The sequence below is a fragment of the Mytilus galloprovincialis genome, chromosome 8 (assembly GCF_965363235.1).
Source record: "Mytilus galloprovincialis chromosome 8, xbMytGall1.hap1.1, whole genome shotgun sequence".
Classification (NCBI taxonomy): Eukaryota; Metazoa; Mollusca; class Bivalvia; order Mytilida; family Mytilidae; genus Mytilus; species Mytilus galloprovincialis.
The window spans coordinates 3,445,174-3,465,323 of record NC_134845.1 but is presented as its reverse complement, the minus strand read 5'-3'; the positions used below and the strand labels follow the sequence as shown (position 1 = coordinate 3,465,323).

The window sequence follows — 20,150 nt, the reverse complement described above, 5'->3', positions numbered from 1 at the left end:
TGTAAGATAAAAGTATAATTATTTCTGACAAAATAACTTCTGTATAGTATAAACCATTGTTTTGAAGGGGAAAATACTGCCGACTCTTGATAGTAACTAATTATAAATAGTTACATAGAAGTGCAGGTTCTCACAAATAGTTTTGTCAGTAATAATTTGGAGATGTCAGACTTGCATGTTGCCTCTTATTCTCATAATGTTTAGCAATACATTAAATTTACTCTTGCCACAAATGTTTCTTCTAGTTTGTTTTACACTGAAAATATCGAGGAAAATATATGATTTTCATAAAATTCAAAAATTGATGAGAACCTGAGAGACTGAAACTATAGATATATCTATGGTGACCTGTGCAGATATAGAATCATACCTGTTTGGATGTGAACAAATGATGTCCAGAAAACAATATCATGACTAATTTTACCTTTAAATTTTTTGTCATCTTTGCTACAAAAGTTTTACTAATCAGTTAGGTTATTGAATGACATATTGACTTGACTTGTAATTTGTTTTTAAGCAGTTAAGCTGCTTTATGCGAGCACCCTAGATTTATGTTCTACCCAATAAATGCTGAAATATGTGCCACTTTTATTATCTGCTTGGCTATCATGTTATTTATAACTAATTGGACACTTTTTTCATACTTTTTATTCTGGAATATAAAAAATATTACCATAAAAACGTTAAATGGTCGTCGATTTTCCCAAAAGTTTTGAAGTTGCACATAGGAAGTAGTGCTCGATAGAAATCCTTATATAGTTTATTATTCCCTGTGCTGTTGGTTAAGATGTCAAAGAACAATTGTATGAAATATTTGATCGCCGAAAATCTATAAAGACGAGTCGTTTACATTTCCCAAATGGCAAAAGTCGTAGGAATATTGTTTGTCATTGATACGTATTACATACGTCAGTAGTCTATTTATCAGCTGATATAAGTTGGCGGCAATTTCAAATTACATAGAAGACGAAATTTACGTACCTTTTAAATAATGAGGATTCTGATGATACATAGGTACTTTATTATTAATCATTTTATTCGTTTTTTGTCTGAAATGATTGAGATTATTTAAATCATCTAAATTCAGTAATCTTAAATGTATGCTCATTTGTATTCTTGTTATATTATTCCGTTATCTCGCAAATGACTTCCTTCATGCTTGTCAAATAGAGTTGTTGTTATTGTAGTTTTCTGATTGGTCGATGTCAAGGTCATTTTAAGATTGTTTCGCTTTGGTGTTACAATGTAACATATAAATGCTACACGTGCTTTGATTTAGCTCAATGTGCTTCAATAAATATTGAGATTAAAACTTTAACAACTGTTTTCTAAAGGACGGCATTATTTAACTTCCAAAGTCGCATATTCTGTAAAATATTAAGTCCGAATCTATGACTCGTATCACACCGTAATTGTTATTGTTTTTGATTTACAAGGAATTTTTGATTTCCGGTACAGAAAAATACGACTTTTTTGTTATAATGTTTCTTTTTATAATTTTTCTTATTTAAACACTCGTTAAGTGTTCTTGAATCAACTCTATGCGGTTCCCTCAGCAACTGTATGCTGGTAAACGATTTCCCCATGAAAATAATGTGAAAAGAAATCGCATGATACGATAAAAAGGTAACAACTATAACGAGGCTCGAGAAACGTTTATGTTTTCAACAAGTTGAAGTTACAAACAAGTTTTTCTTAATTCCTACTATTACAGTTATTTAAAGTTTAAATAAATGTTTTTTTATTATTATGATATTAGTAATGGAAGACAGTTTTAAAAACCGTAATCAAGATATTTTAATTCAGTTATAATTTGAGACTTTAATAAAATACACCTTATCACTAATCCCGGCTGACCCGGCCGCTTGAACTTTTGACGCATACAACAAAACAATCACTTTTCCATTGTGGCGTCAGATATTTTGTTTTATGACGACAAAATTTTACGGGAACCTGTGTGATTTTCAGTTATGGCGGACTAATAGCGATAAGGTGTATGGCACTGGCTACGGTTACATGGAAATGTAACAATAATAAAAATATTATTGTTACATAGGAGACTTAATGCCGGAATGCATGGTTGGGTAAGGACCTGTTGAAAACCAGTAATGTCATGAATGTACGATGGGACTAGAAATATGTACTAATAATAAAAGTTGAAGACATTTATTTTATATTTACAATGCATACATTTATTACATACAATTTATTTACTGTAATTTTTTATTTACAATGACAATTTCTACAAATCCAGTATAAAGTGTTTTTAAAGTCCGACACATTTTTGATGAACGAAATAAAGTCCTCCACTGATACGTGTACATACAGAAGTTCTTAGTATTAAAGTGACAGTTAGCAAACTTTGCTTTTGATGTATCAATTTGCGTCAAATTGTATAGCTGTATGAAATTTATGTCTTGATATTGTTTTAGTTTCCTCTAAAACGCATCCCAAGTTTAAATGTTTTTCACTCTAAATAAATGGGTTCAAAGTATGACAGTAATAAGATAAGGTGTGCAGTTAAATACTTTAAAAAAGTGAAACAATTGAACTACATTTTTTGCCTTTGGCACTCCTAATCTTGAGTAGTATCTTTAGGAACATCAAAACCATTAATACGTAAAACTATTCAAAAAAGTTATACACCATTTGTTGAATAATAATATTTATTTTTTATCAGTATCAGGGGCGGATCCAGCCATTTGATAAAGAGGGGGGGGGGGGGTGTCCAACTATATGCTCCCATTCAAATGCATTGATCGGCAAACCCAGGAACCCCCCCCCCCCTCCTGGATCCGCCAATGAGTATTATACAAGTATTGTTTAGTATATACAAAATGTATGAAAGAATGAAGCAATACAACTATAGAAGAATTAAGTTTAATAAATCTAGCGTACATTGCTGTTTTTCATGACCCCCCCCCCCCCCCCCCCCCCCCCCCCCCCCCCCCGGTAACAATAACGTAATGCTGAGATTACTATTAATCTCAGGGTAATGTAACCGTAGCCTCAGTAATTATTGTTGCATTCGTAATAAATCAGTTCCTCGCCCAACTTTGCATTCCAGCAATTAGTCTCCAGTGTAACAATAATATTTTTATTGTTGTTACATTTCCATGTAACCGTAGCCAGTGCCTAATAAAATTGAGAATGAAAAAGGGGAATGTGTCATATAGACAATAACCTGATCTAAGAGCAGACAACAGTCGAAGGTTACCAATGGATCTTTAATGCCGGGAGAAACTCCTACACCCAAAGGATTGCTTTTGCTGGCCCCTTTACATAATAACGAAAATGTATACTATTTCAACTAGTCACTTTGTTCCGGTGGAACTTTTAAATCAGAGGAAGAACAAAGTAACACATACTAATAAGTTCCTCTGGAACTTTTCGGCTAGTGAGTTCTTTCCGCCCGGAACTTTCCAACGTCGGAACAAAAGAGCATTTACAATAACTTGAACATACGCTAAAATCAGAAGTATACACAAGAAATTAAAATTTTAAAAAAAATGTACAAAACAATTATGAAAAATAAATATGATATACAGCAACAATCACCACATTAGTGGGTCCTCACTATGGACAGGTGCATACAGAATGTGGCGGCTTAAACATCTTAACTGGCACAAAACTCTCCCCTAACATAGGACAGTGTATGTGTATAATCTCAGACATTGAATCTTTATAAATATAAATTGGAAATAACTTTTGAAAGTGGTAGGATTGCATAACATAATCATTACTGTACAAGCATTATTCATGTTATTTGATACTTTAGAAATAGCTGAGAACAATGCCTGAGATAAATATTTTGACTAATTCTTTACACTATTCATCTGAACTTGGCCAAGTTTGCCTTTGGGTTTTTGATTAACTGCCTATAGCACCCTTTGGTGCTTTGATTTACTCCTTTGTTACTCTATAAACTGCTTGGTCATTATTTGGAGTCTATTTGTTGAATGATCTTTTACTGTATGTAATATCTCTATTGTCACACCCTAACCACAAACCGTTTTATTTGTATGGATAACTTTATCAAACATTTCACCTCTTTAAAATCATAAACTTTAAACTGTCAAAAGTTTCTTTTGAATAGAATATGTTGGTAGATCCGTATTTGATACTTCTTATGTTAGTATCGGTAAAGTGGGTATTTAAACATACTCAAAATCTGTATCTATATCCTTACAGGTCTTTTGTCGCTGGTCAAAAGAGGACAGATTAGATAAAACCCAATAAAACAGAAAAGTAATCCCATACGACATAAACAAAACAAGGCTAATTACATAACAACTGTATTTATCCTTTCTTTGTCTCATTTATTTAAATCTTTTTTTTATAATATGTGATTTTGTTTATAAACATCTTGCCTGAGTGCCTCTGTATAGTATGGTGAAGATCATTTCACTCTTCAGTAAGGTTTAGATTTATATCAATGTCTCACACAGATGATATATTTCTTTGTGTATTCCATGTGTTTTAAGAGAAAGAAAATGTATGGATGGATTTGGTGCCATCGAGCTGTCTACGATTATTTTACTTTTCTCTCCGGATGCTATGTTATGATTCAATTGGTTCATTTTTGGTCCAAGATTTTTTCAAGGATAGATTTTCCTTTGTTATATTTTGAAGAAGGTATGTTAACATGTTTCTTACTTGCAGTTCCATTATGTTGTTATTGTTTTTAAAAAAAAAGTGAATAGTGTTTATAGCCCTTTACAGTCTATGCAAAAGTATTTTTTACTTGAAATCTGCAAATATGAGAGTTAATGTAGAGTTACAAAATTCTTTTATAGTTACAACTGCTATGCTCCTGTCAGTCCTTCCATGAAATTTTTGTTGCGCTTTTCTCAGGAACCTCAAACAAAGCTTTCTGAAATTTTGTAGCAAGCATCATAATAAGATGCTTTACTGTGAGGTGAGCTTTCACATTTATCGCTCAACCTTCTAAGCGTACCTACTGTATACTTATTCTTAAACATAGACATGCTACTAACAGAGCATCTCCTACTATAGCCAAAAATGAAATTGTCTTATACAGTTTTTAAGATCTTCCAGAAATTTGGTATAAAGCATCAAGTGAACAAACCTTTATACCATGGGATACTTTTCACATTCACTGTTCATGTTGATAAGTTATTATTATTATTATTACATTGTATAATTATGTTACTAAGTCTATTTTTCTATTTCTTTTTTTTTAAACATCTTTTCGTTGTTTTTCTATTTTTGCTATGGCATAGTAAGAAAGCCATTGTCAAATTACAATATATGACAGTGACTTAGTTAATATGAAAATATGACTCAAGAGTTAGAAAATACATGTATATTCTTAAATCTTATAGCCATGCTTGTTAGAAATTTATCTGATGTCTTACAGCCTAAAACTTTCTCTGTTTTATCACATTGCCATATATGATTCTTTTTACAGCCAGCAACTTTGTTACCCCAGTATTTATAGTAAGGTTTCAAGCTGATCTATCAAGCTCCCCTCATCACAATGGGTGGTATCTGTTTTGATTAAAGGGTGTCTGATGATGAGTCAGGTTTCTAATTTATTGCTTTATTGTGTGTTTGTTCTTGTTGTCTATAAGTAGAAAGCTATAACTTATACAGTTATGATTTTAAGATATATATATATATTATATTAAGGAATCAATATGTTTGGGGTTCAGAGAATTTGTATTGCATTATATAGTCATTAAAAAGTAACAATAAAAATAAAGACATGTGCATTAATAATTTGAGAAATGTGCAGAAATGTGCAAGAAATAAAATCTTATATCTGACAATGATCAGTGTTGTAATAAATCTTCTATTTTATGGTAATGAACAATTAATAAGCAAATGGTTTTGAAATTATTTCAATATAAGTATTATCTGTAGACAGGATAGAGGTTTCATAAGGTGTATCATAATGTTTGGTATGAGTTCTTAATTATATTAGAGGGAAAAAGAAACATGTATAATTTGACATTTTTAAAAACAAAAGATTAGGCCAACTAAAATTAATTAGTAGATTTTCATCCAAATTTTTGAAAAAAATGGGGCGGGTGGGAGGATTTTATTTTTTATGTTTTATTTCTTATGAAACCCTCTTGTGACGTGTTCTTCAAATATGCAAGAGTAATAATAAGTTTATATTATGTATATACATATAAGGAATGGTACATAATTTTTCAAATCTTAACATGATAAAAATCTCTAATTGGCAACCACTGTTCTACATGTAATAGCTGCTTTAGAAGCCTAAACAGCAAAAACATAAAAGAAAACTGCTCCCCTCATGTGGACTATCTTCACCAAATTAAGTGTCTTTTTCAGCGACCATTTTTTTGTCTCCATAAAATGAAACAAATATGCAACTAAAGAATTACGAGTTCAGAATAAAATGAAACTGTTTTGAAAACGAAAGGGTTGGTGCTTTTATGATTCTTCTTATAGATGCAAATATAATTAATATGTAAAACATGAAATTAACCAAAAAAGAGAAGATGTTTAATGGCTCTATTAAGGGTATTGGGACAGAAGGTGTTTGTGCTGTTTGTCATTAAAAAAGCCATGGGTAAATATAAGTGTATGTTTGCTGACTTTTTGAACTCAACTGTACTGTCATAAATCTAACAAGTTCGTGCTTGCGTCATTTTATTTATACAGTTATGGTTGTGTACGAATGTGTTCCACGATTCGAGCTCTTTGTGTATAATTCACAGTCCACAATTCCTGCCACAAAGTCATTTTATCAATAAAAAAAATCCACGGTTTTCTTAATCACAGAAATTTGTGTCATACCGCGATTTGCCATCTTGGACACAGCGTATAACTTGTAACCCGATTATTTCATGCCCTTCTTGAAATCAATCTCTATTCTCGGTAGACGATTTTGTCATCGTAGAGCTGCAGAATCTTTTTTAATTACTCGAAGTAATACGAAAACCGAAATTTAAAACAGGAAGTCTGAAAGGAAACAAAAATTTTGACGGTTACCGGAAACGGAGATGAACAAATCCAGAAATCGTAAATTTTTCAAAATAAAAAAAAAATCGGGGCGGGACGATTTCAGAGGGGCGGGCGGGGATGAAAATCTATCAATTAATTTTAATTGGCCTTATAAGCAATTTTATTGCTTGCACCACAAAATAATGATAGTTGAATTTCTATTGTTGGGTTTGTTATTAATCCAATCACATCATTGGACGTATTCATTTGGAAAGTATTGTCCAGAACACTTTATAACCTAAAAAAGGTGAAATATGGTTTTGTCAAGTCAATGCTTTGTCTATAACAGCATTCTTGATTGTTTCAAAAATGAATCTATATATCTGTTCTTATGTAAGCCCAAATAAACACCATGAATAAAAACATTTGGCTCCAGGTTGAAGGCCGCACTTTGTCCCATAATGGTTTACTTTTATATAAATTGTGACTTGGATGGAGAGTTGTCTCATTGGCACTCATACCTCATCTTCTTATATTAGTGATAAGAAATATTTCTAGGTGTTCACAAATGAGCATTTACCAACTCTCATGTGCCTAGGAAATTACATTATTAAAGGTTTAGAAATCCAGATGTAAACAAAATATATGAAATAATATGATATTTTATTGTTATAAGATTTAATATAATAGTTATATAAGACACATGTTGTGTTAGGCTCTGATCCTGTCCATAACATTATAGTATGGTATTAGTTTTCTGTTTTGCTTTTTCCAATCATATTGTCTTGTAAAATGATGCCCTTTATGGATTCTTGATTAGATTAATAAAATTCTTATCTTATCTTATTAAGCTCTATTTATTTCATCAAAACACTCTTTTTCCCCTTCAGATATGCCTCTTTATAATGAGTGATGTATATTTTGACTTAGCTGTGAAATATGGCAGATTCATTAATATTGATTTAAAAGATCAGTTACCAACTTCACCTTGATTCAATTAAACTTCTGATTTGGGAAAATGTTTGATGGTTCTAACAAAGAATTAGGGTGAAACTGAGGTAATATTTTACTCCTTTGATGCTGTGATCTTCAATCTATTCCTGGTTTTGCAAAATATTGGGATATCTATGATGTAAGAGTGCAATATCTTTCAGTCTACTTTAAGTCAATGTTTATAGGCTTCTTTTAGGTTACACTTTTGTTTCCTATAATACTAATTTTCTGTGTATTTCACTGAGTTATTTCACTACCATTTGTTCACAGTATTACAAGTAAAAAACTTTTTGTGACCAGAATTGGCATATGGTTTAATTTGGCCATTGAGGAAAGGCATATGACATATAATTGCTTCAGCTGCTTCATTGGGATATGTGGGAAGCATACCACATCTTCTTATTTTATTATAGGTTACAAGAGCGCAATTATTGGTAACGCATTTTCCATAGGGTACCACTAGTGTTCCGTATTTTTGTTCTCGAAGACTACACCAACTAGGGAAAAACGGGTAGCAGTTCCTGTTACTAGAAATGCCAGTGTTGCATTACAACTAAAAAAATATATAGGGTCATGCGGCTCAAATTGACTTAAAATGCAGTTGAAAAAGATCGTCTACTTTTTTTCGCTTAATGAAAAAGGCATATTTTTAATGGGTCTGATGTACAAAAATGGAAGATATTTTCTATACTTCGTAAAATGTGAATACGATTTTCGGCAATTTTTAAACCTTATTGGATAAGCTTTCAATTAAATTTAATTCCAATCCTGTATCAACCAATCAGAAGCTGTATAGAATTCTATTCTGAGTACCATCTTGGGGTAAAAAACTTGCCGGTAAAATGTAAACAAATAATTGTGCTCTTGTAACCTATAATAGCTTGCAAGATCTTAAAAAATATTTGATTGAAATATAACTCAGACTACCAGTTTACTTTTTCTACTTTTTGTGATGACTATATAAAGTTCTAAATATTTTCAGTTCTTTTATCTTGGTTTTCTGACTCTTTTAATTGTTTCTTCCAAATTTATATATAGCAGTTCCTTTTTAGCTCACCTGACCTGAAAAGTCAAGTGAGCTCTTCTCATCACTTGGCGTCCGTAGTCCGTCGTACGGCGTCCGGCCTCCGGTGTCCGTCGTCCGTAAACTTTTACAAAAATCTTCTCTGAAACTACTGGGCCAAATTTAACCAAACTTGGCCACAATCATCCTTGGGGTATCTAATTTAAAAAATGTGTCCGATGACCTGGCCATCAAACCAAGATGGCCGCCATGGCTAAAAATAGAACACAGGGGTAAAATGCAGTTTTTGACTTATAACTCACAAACCAAAGCATTTAGAGCAAATCTGACATGGGGGTAAAATTGATTATCAGGTCAAGATCTATCTGCTCTGAAATTTTCAGATGAATCGGACAACCTGTTGTTGGGTTGCTGCCCCTGAATTGGTAATTTTGAGGAAATTTTGCTGTTTTTGGTTATTATCTTGAATATTATTATAGATAGAGATAAACTGTAAACAGCAATAATGTTCAGCAGAGTAAGATTTACAAATAAGTCAACATGACCAAAATGGTCAGTTGACCCCTTTAGGAGTTATTGCCCTTTATAGTCAATTTTTAATCATTTTTCATAAATTTTAGTAATCTTTTACAAAAATCTTCACCTCTGAAACTACTGGGCCAAATTTAACCAAACTTGGCAACAATCATCTTTGGGGTATTTAGTTTAAGAAATGTGTCCGATGACCCGGCCATCCAACCAAGATGGCCGCCACGGCTAGAAATAGAACATAGGGGTAAAATGCAGTTTTTGGCTTATAACTCAAAAACCAAAGCATTTAGAGCAAATCTGACGGGATTTAATTGTTCATCAGGTCAAGATCTATCTGCCCTGAAATTTTCAGATGGATCGGACAACTGGTTGTTGGGTTGCTGCCCCTGAATTGGTAATTTTAAGGAAATTTTGCAGTTTTCGGTTATTATCTTGAATACTATTATAGATAGAGATAAACTGTAAACAGCAATAATGTTCAGCAAAGTAAGATCTACAAATAAGTCAAACATGACCAAAATTGTCAGAGAACTCCTTAAGGAGTTATTGTCCTTTATAGTCAATATTGAACAATTTTTCGTCATTTTTGTACCTTGTACAAAAATCTTCTTTTCTAAAACTATGGGCCAAATTTAACCAAACTTGGCCACAATCATTACTAGGGTATCTATTTAAAAAAAAGTGTCTAATGACCCTGCCTGCCAACCAAGATGGCCGACATCAGTAAATACAGTAACAGGTGAGCGACACAGGCTCTTGAGAGCCTCTAGTTCTGTTTTGCTCTCTCTATTAATGTACCCCAACTGGTTATTATATTATATTTCAAACTATTTTTTTCAAATGAATGGAGGTATATTAGGATCTTTAAATAACAACCTTTATTCAACAGATTTGTATCTCTGGTTTTTATACTGCACAGTAAATAATTGACGCACAAAATTACATTTTAAGTAGGCAAAACAGCTGTACAAAGATTAAAAGTCCTTATGGTATATTTAACCAGGATGAATCTAAAAAGACTAAATATATTTCTCCATTCAAAAAAGTTTAATACTGTAACCTACTTACAAAGTTATCAAAGATCTTTTAAGCTTTATTTGTTGTGAAGAAAATGAAATATCAAAAATAATAACCTTCATGTTCTTATAATGTACATTAAATTTCTCTGTGGGGAACATATTAAACTTTAGTTTTTTGTTCATGTTTGTAAACAACAGAGATGAGATTCAATGATTCAAAGATACAACATAAAAATGAAAAACAAAAAGCTAGGGACTTGTGATACAAAAAGATTGGGAAATTAAGACTGACTTTTTCTAACCAATTTACTTGATAATTTTAGGCTTAAAAATAAACCAATTTTTCACATATAAAAAATTCATGTATCTTTAACATGTTCATTGTCCAAGAACATATAAATGGTGATTATTTTCTCTGTTAAATAGATAAAGAAAACATACTAATTTTTTGTTATCTTTGTAAAAGTAGAAGATAGTGTTAAATACTCAGATCTCTCTTTCCCATTTGCTAGACTAGTTTTGATTGACAAGAAATGATTTAAGCACATGTTCTGGAGCTCCACTGTCAGCATCAGTAGATTTCTGTAATTAGCTGATTCAGTTCTTTGACTGCCCCATTTGATTTTCATTTTTTCGAAGGCAGTTGAGATGTGAAGTGCCCTTTTGAACCTGCTGCTGTTGCTGGACATGGAATACACATTAAATACACATTCTTTTCTAATGGAATATTTTACATTCCACTTCTCCATGTTAGATTTTTGACATTTGGGAATTCATCTTTGTTTGGGACATTATAAAGCAAGTGAGGATAGATATTGAAGCTAATTTTGAGTGTTGGACATTGAGAAGGCTAATTTATAACTGACATTTCACATTTTATTGAAGCTTTGCTGGTCTTTGTTTGTTATAGAATCACAAGTCAAGTATGGTGACTAACAATACACATTGTAATATTACTTTACACAATGTAAAATTGATAAACACATTGTAATATTGTCAGCTGACTCATTCTAATTTTTCCTGCACAAACAAATATTTTGGAGATAATTTGAATAATTATTGGATATTGAACAGTTTGTGTTGTTATGTGCCAAATATAGTGTTATCAAAAACCTAAATATTTAATCATATACAGGATCGGAAAAAAATATATTGAAGTTATGACAAGGGGGATTGATAAATATAGGTGTTGATTTTGATAGACAAGGAAGGTTATGCTATACACAAAGATTTAAAAGATAAATAGCAAATTTGTTTGCATTAAATAGCTGTCTTTGTTCAACTACCAACAGCTAAAAAAAATTCTAACTCGAAGAGAGAAATACTAACTTTAAACCCTTTTACGTTTACAAATTTGTGTTTAGACAAAGGGAAATTTTACACATGATTACATCACATTAGAAGTTATATATTATGCAGACATTCAACGGTTTTACTACTCGCCAGAGGAAACACATGCAGTATATCCTACAATTGTTTAGATGAGAACTTTTTCTCTCTACTAAATACATTGCTACAGGCTTATTGGGACAGGATCTAATTAACTATCATTGACAATATATTCAGTCATTGAGAGGGAGATTAACTTTTCGGAAATGTCTTCGTCAGGAAGAAATCGTCCTAAGTCTTGGATGGGTGTCCAGTTTGATAAATTGTTTTCCAGATCTGGGAGAACAGGTAGGAATAATGTTTTTTTTTTTATTTGCAAACATTTTGAACTTTTTGTCCTATTTTACACAATGTAACCTTTTATTGGATATCTTTTTCTTATGCTCATTTTAAGTGGGTTAAGCCATGCAGTCTTGCTAGTTGACTTTTCTCTCAGTTTATGGCTCATTAGTTTCTATTAAATCTAAATCAGTTAAGGAAGAGACCAAACAGTATTTGTCTGACTTTTTAAATAAAATTAAAAAGAGTATTTTGCCATTATTGAAGTTTGGGTGATTTATTAGATATTCTAGTTTAAATCTAAATTAATTTGAGTGACTTCTGCACTAAACAATAATTCAAAAATTATAAAAGAAATTAGTTAAACCTTGGTCTTGATAAGAAGTATGGGTGGTAGGCATGCTAGGTTTGTATTTACTTTGTTAATTATAACGTTGATGGACAAAACAGAGCTCTTTGTAGAACATGCATGTTATGGAAGAATTAAATTTCTTCACTAATACACTATTATATCCTCAGATTATATCATGCCAAAATTATAAAAACATGGCAATTAAAAAGTAAAGAAGAGTATTCTTACAGTACTAAGTTTAGATCCTGTTTGTGGAAAATTCAGAACATGTAAAAGTCTATGAGTAAGTTGACTGGGACAATAGATCAGGGGTACAAATTTGCTTTGACTGAAAGGTCCAGGGCCATTTGAATTTTCATGTGAAAGGCCCACCTTATGAAAGTCATGGGTCCTGTAATAAACATAAACGAATGGATGGAAGGGTTATAAATTTTGTAATAATCAAAGACTCCCTCCTGCACCTAGAGCAGGTTCTATTCTTTACTTTTTGTTTGGACTTCTTGTCAGTTGTAGATTCTAGTTAGTGGATTAAGTATCATTAGGAAATATAGTGACCATATATTTGAAAAGGTTATATGCTTGACTTCTTGTAAAGATAGCAGTTGTATGCTTGAGTTCATAAGAGATAGCCAACTTCCTGAAATATTAGAAAGTTATCATCTGTCAGTTGATAGTAAAATGATTGTTCGTTTGTATAGTTAAGGCATCTTCTCAGATGTTCTCAAGTGAACAGATTGTGTATTAATAAATACATGATAGCATTGAGACCTCAGTAAACCCAATCTGATTGAAACACTTGTATAATTCTAATAGTTCTCTTGTTGCATATGATTCTATGTGCATGAGATATAAGTCACTTTTCAGAAACAAATTGAGATACTTGTAATGTAAATTAAAATGAAGAGTCATATGATGTAATGTCTGGTAGAACTGAACTTGACAGAGATGTTCATTTTTCAATTCCAAAGACCTCTATTTAGAGATTTCCTTGCACCTAGAATAACTCTTGTAGTTTACTCATTGAAGGGTCCCTACCTAATTTCCATTAATTGTATATATACTGCTTAGCAGAGCAAGGCGAATACAACTTTAAACTATTTTATACTAAGAATTTTTATATATTGTTATGGAACATGAGATTTGTTATTTATTTTTTTATCAAAGGGGTTACTCCCAAACCCCTTCCCTGGATCTGCTACTAAGTTATGTCAAAAGAAAGAAAGCTAACGCTTTTCTTTAGCTGTTTTAAATTAATATGAAATATGATTTTGTAGCAAGGGCTTAGATCATGTATTTTCAGAGTAACAAACAAAATCTTTTATTGACAATTTATGCAAAGGTACAATACCTATGGGCTTTAAATTTGACACCATATTATTCATAACAAGATCAAATTTTAAAATGATTTTTCTGTGTTATTATGCAAAATAGTGTCACTTTTATTGGATATTATAAACCTGACAATATCTGGATACAAAATCTTGTCTTGTGCATGTATATGTTTTGATAAGTTTGACCTAGGCATGGTAGAGACACTTAAGATTAACATCTCTCTATTTAAAGTTATCAAAAATTTCATAAACTTGACTTAAATCTATTAAAATTTCAATGTTGTTATTGTGATAGATTTGAGCGCATCGTTGACCACTTAGATAAGAGCATCGTCACCTGGAGTGAATGTAATGAAAAGTCTTATTACGGGTTATACCTTTCACTTATATGGATATAAACATCTGGAAACATAAATTTCATTGGTCAGATTATTGGAACAAGCGCTAATTTTTAATGTTACAAGTTTGAAAACTCTGACCTATTATTAAGGTTTGAGAATAACTAAATTCACTCCTAATTATAGTAATTTTAGTTGATTTGACTATAATATGATAAAAGACTAAACAATGGAGTATGTATAATTTAAGTTAAATGGATAGATTGTTAAATTAATTCTAAACATTGTATGTGAACAATTGAGACAAAATGAGGTATTTAGACTAAAAAGATATACCAGTGAAGTGCAACAAGCGTGTAAAACAAATTGTTTTAAATGGTAAAATTGAATATGATTTCACTCGTGTGTATTCCGAAGGTGTGTTTACATTCCAAATGGGGAAAACAACAAAAATTGTCAATGGAAATAAGAACAAATATGCTGAAATCAACATTTTTGTGACATTAGTTCAAACTCCTAATTCAAAGATGAGGAGAAATCTATGTTTTGAACATACCTTGTGTAAGAAGAGGAGTTATTTTACCTTACCAAGTATTGAGGTATCAGTACTGAGGTCCTCGTCATGTTTTACACCTCTAAATAATAGGAAAATGTTTGTTTTAACACATTTAGGTAAGAACTCTTGTCAGTTTCTGCAAAATCCCTTATACCATTTGTCTGCCGATTTAATTTCACTATCTCTAAAATCACAAAACTTTGGGTGTTTTTTATGCCCTCGACTGTTTATGTTTATTTGGCCTAGGAATAAAACATGCATTTTATCCAAGATTTGGCTTACCAAACTTTTGACAAACATTTTTGATGGAATTTCTTATATTCAAAACAAGTAATAGGTTGGCTTTTAAGTAGGAATGAAAATAAGGGGGGATTTTAATTGTTTATATCTCATGATTGAGAAAATTGATGTAAAGCAAAGTTAGACATACAAATAACAGTGTAATACAAACCAAAGAAAGCTTACTAATCTATACACAGTAAATATCTGGACAGAGAAACATGTATGAAAGTTTCAGTCAATATTTGTCTTGTTTAGAAGATTAGGTATACAAGTTCTATAAACATATAAGATATGGAGTGAGTTACCAGTATTTACTATAACTATAAACACCACTACATACAGGATGACCAGGTATCTGTGGTGGGTTGTTGAAGCAGAAGTGTTGACAGTTAGGCTGATGAGAATTTGATAGTTCCTGCTGAGATAAAGTAAAAATGTTGTTTATAAGGGGAGATCACTTGTTATATCTGAGGAGAATTTGATTGTCCCCTGGTATGATACAAGATGACCAGGTATCTGTGGTGTGTTGTTGAGGCAGAAGTGTTGACAGTTAGGCTGATGAGAATTTGATAACCCCTGCTGAGATAAAGTAAAAATATTGTTTATAAGGGGAGATCACTTGTTATATACAATGATAATCTGTAGGGTTGATTGATAGGGTATTCAACATATCAGATATAAGGTTATATTTTGATTGAGTGTGGAAGATATGAAATCTACATTTTGGTTGAGTGTGAGAGATACAAAATATACTTTTTGAATGAACTATTACAAGATATGAAACTCATTATTTGATTGAAAACGAAAGTGGAAAAGCTAAAGAAGTTTTCAGGCCTAAAGGTCAGTTTTAGGCATAAATTCTGTGTTTGGCTTTTTCCATTTCTTAAAGGGCAGACAACCCCCTTCTCCACTGTTCATGAGTATATCTAGATTGCATTACTTGAACAATGACATATTATACTTTGAACAATGACATATTATACTTTATCTGAATTTTACTTGTTATTTTTTATTGCTTGTATAAATTAAGGCCCTGCCTTGATGCAAATATCTTGTGTCTTGTGCAACATTTTATTTATTTCATCATTTAGACCATAAATTGATCCCTGTATGTGTACTCTATTATTATTGTTTCTCTGTGATTTTTCAATATAACCCTATCTCTTTTTATTCAAAAGTTTGTGCCTTTCTATAATAATGAGAGATATACATTCCCAATATAGAAAGTTATTAAACACATTTATAAAATCACCATACCAAGTTTTTATTTGTCCATGACTCCTTAAACATTTAAATGCACTTTAAAAGCAATACACTAAATCTTCATATTCAGATAGTTTATCAGTAGAACAAAGTGGTGAATTTAACAGGATTTTAAATAATGTAGTTTTGTCAAATAAAATTTATACAAAGGATGTGATTTAAATTTGATAACGTTTGTCCACGATCACCTAGCAGGGTAAAATAGGTATTTTGAGTTCACCCAAGGGCGTTTCTTATTTCTCACATGGTGAATTTGTTACCAAAAAGTTACTAGAAAGTGTTTTTTATGTTGATGTATAAACATTCTATAAATGGATAGATTTCCAGAATGAACAAGGACAATGGTTCACGTATGGCTATGCTCTCGTTTCTCATTTTTGCACCAGTTTTGGATGTTAACTCGTTGAAAGGTGGTGAGTTATAGTATCTGGTCTTTAGTGTCTTCCTTTGAGTGGAAGGCTCGCCTCAAAACATAACATGTCATGATCGAGTTGAAAAGTGTTGGATTTAAAACATGGATTTATCCGTATATTGTTTTACCTTTTTAGAAGTCTTTATAACTTGTACAAATTTTGTAGTTACATTGTGTATATCATTAACATATAACGTAAAATTGTTCTTTCTAACCAAAACCTTAACTTATATTTGTTAAAATAACCATGTTGTATTACTGTAAATAGAGATAGACTGATCTCTTTTAGTATTTGTGTCATAGAGGTGACTATTTGACTTGTGCTTCACTTTTGCTATTATCCATCAGTTAAATGTATGATCATGATTATTTCTTTTACAGACAGTAACAAAAACAAAACCAAAACAAAGAATGTACCAAAACCTAGTCACAGAGCAGAGCCTGAACCTAAACTGACACTCTCACATGCTAAACAGGAAATACTTCGACTTGAGGCCTTATGTGAAAATAGAACTAAAGAACTTAATGTAGCCAAGTTTGAAATGAAGTCTTGTCTCTCTGGCTTTGATGCCATGTCAGCTCTGGTGAATTATCTCTCTAATGATGTGAGTATATGTTTATGAACAGTGCATTGTTTTTAGTTGAAAGTTCATCTCATGAAGACTTCCAGTTAAAAATTACAAAATGAAATTTGATATGTACTAGAATGAGTGACTTTGGTATTCACTGTTAATCCCTTGCTTTGGCCACTGAATGTATGAGAGAGCTAGTCAAATATTTGCTTAAGGTGGCTGATTTTTTCACACTTCAGTTTAATCTACAAATAGGGTGCATTTAAAAATACTCTTGAAAATCATTTATTGAGAAATTCATTTTAATGATGAATTAGGGTGCATTAATTATACCCCCGCTCCCGCTTTACCTTGTGACATTGTTTCTGTTTCATTGCTAATCAACTTACTATATTTTATTGTAACATACACAGGCTATGTATGAAATTTCTTTTCATTTTTCTGGGGAACTACAGATAAGAGCCTCATGAAACTTGTAACCAGTCTTCATGTGGACATGCTTGACACAATGTAATGCATTTTCAGATTCTTTTCTCTTCTTTCTGATTAATCTTAATGCATGGGGTATCTTTTAGTGAGCAATAGCTCACAGCTTTTATTGTTTGATACCAATATATATTTAAATATTTTTCAGTTATGAGGTGATAATCATATAAAAGCAATGTAGACTTATTTTGATTTTATTACACATATCATGCAGTTTTTGACAGAAACATTGATACACTTGTGTATTTGTAGTGCAATTCTATGCAAAAGATTTGAGTGAATCAGATGGTGCAAACATTAACTTTGAAGGATGTATGTATTGATACAACATTCTGTTTGTAAACTAAGTTCAAAATAAATTATTGAAGCCTAACTTATGGTTATTAGACTTTAAACTTTCCACCTGGGTTACATCAAAAGGTTTTACAAGTAACCACTTGATTATATTGGCCATAGAACTTTATTTATAACTACAGTGAACTTAAAAATCCCTCTAACAACAACATATTTCATTTCCACATTCTGCTTATTTATTTTATGTATAGTTTATGCTGTTGGTGCATTATTTAACATGAGATTAATTATCTTAGTGGGAGGTTGATCTCCAAGTGATTAATTTAAAGGAAGTCATAAATAAATATGAAAATCTTAAAAGTCTGAAAAGATATTTTGTATTTAAGGTTCCACTAAAGTCAAAATATAGGACACTGCAGAAATATGTAAACTTTGCCTGTATTTTTCTACCTATAATGAATAAAGTCCTAAACTATGGGAACAAATGTTCATTTAAACATACTTAACATATACACACTGTCAAAATAGTAAATAAACTTGAATTTTTAATGTTGTGGCCAAACCGGTTTTGAGGGTGAACACTAAATTTTCCAAAAAATCTGGAGGCCTGTGAGATGACTTAATTTGTATAAAATTGGTATAGGCGAATACTATTACATGCATTGCAGTACAAGCTAGTGTTTATTTGTCAAATAAATTAGTTGCAATGACATTTTTGTCCAATTTCTGTATTGTATCTTTGATATTCGTTCATTTAGATACATGAATTTAGCTGAAACTCGTAAATCAATACATTTTCTTAAAAAAATCAACATTAGCTTGTACTGCATTGTATGTTACAGTATTCATTCATACCAATTTTTAACGAATTTAGACATCTCTCAAGCCTCCAGATTTTTTGGAAAATTAAGTGTTCACCCTCAAAACCGGTTTGGCCACAACATAAAAAATTCAAGTTTATTTACAATTTTGACAGTGTGTATATGTTAAGTATGTTTACATGAACATATGTTCCCATAATTTAGAACTTTATTCATTATAGGTTGAATATTACAGGCAAAGTTTAGATGTTTATGAAGTGTCCTATATTTTGACTTTAGTGGAACCTTAAGAATGAAGTATAGTAGTTTCTGGAAATAGATATTAATATTAGGATATTCTGCAGTTTAATTGGGGTTTAATTATAAACTTTTATTAGGATCTATGCTGGTTCAGGCAAAAGAATTTTAGTTCAAAAATAGGTGGTCAGAGGCTGTTGTAGGACAGGCATTACAAAAGGTTACAGACACTATCTTCTGAAATAGAATAAGTGTTGATATCAATTTGAAGCATGTAAAGTTCACTGTATAAAACCTGATTCAATTTTAATGTTTGATTTATCTTTGAAGCAGATTCCCTCTTTATTCTTAATATAAAATCTATTACATGAAGTGATGTCAGAATAGAATAACTAGTTATGACTAAAATGAATATTAAGTAGAGCAACTGTTTATGTTTGTGTTTTAAGAGAGGTTTGTTTGTAAACCTTGTACTTCTAAGACTTTGTAAAAGTGGAACTGAGTGCTTCTATAATTAAATAGTGTTTTAACGTCCATGAACTCAACATCTCTGTCAAGTTTTCCTGTTAGAATACACATATGATTGTTTTTTTTCTTTTCTTTTTAAAACATTTATAATGTTGATATTATTTTTGTCTGCTTGACTCAAGTTAGTGTTGTTGTCTTTTATTTATTAAGGAAGACCAGTAAAATTATTGCATTTTTATTTAACATGAAATCTTCATGAAATATATTATAATATTTTATTTTATTTTTGTATTGGATGATTCTATTATAGCTGAAAGCCTTCTCTTGTCCCAAACTAGCAGCACAACTTCACAGAATACAGCAGCAGCTGACAGAATCACAGACACAAACTGGTAGGTATATATCAGGTGTAATGCCACTCAATCATAGTACATCACATCCGGTTTCATACAAAAAAGGTTGAAAAGATATTCCCTTTATTTTGACAGTTATAAGAAATTAACCCTGCATTTCATTGCAGAAAAAAAGTCATAGACATATAACTTGGGTATTTAAAATTACCTT

At 31.4% G+C, this 20,150-nt stretch overlaps 1 protein-coding gene across 6 annotated transcripts in view; it reads left to right on the top strand.

The window, feature by feature from the left end:
- The window catches only part of LOC143084890 (uncharacterized), an 89,530-nt gene that overhangs the window by 48,299 nt on the left and 21,081 nt on the right, over window positions 1–20,150 (top strand). For all 6 annotated transcript variants that reach the window (XM_076260948.1, XM_076260950.1, XM_076260947.1 and 3 more), the window contains 2 exons: window positions 17,090–17,313; window positions 19,897–19,978. In XM_076260948.1, the coding sequence (XP_076117063.1) occupies window positions 17,090–17,313; window positions 19,897–19,978 (306 nt within the window). The remainder of the gene's footprint in view (window positions 1–17,089; window positions 17,314–19,896; window positions 19,979–20,150) is intronic.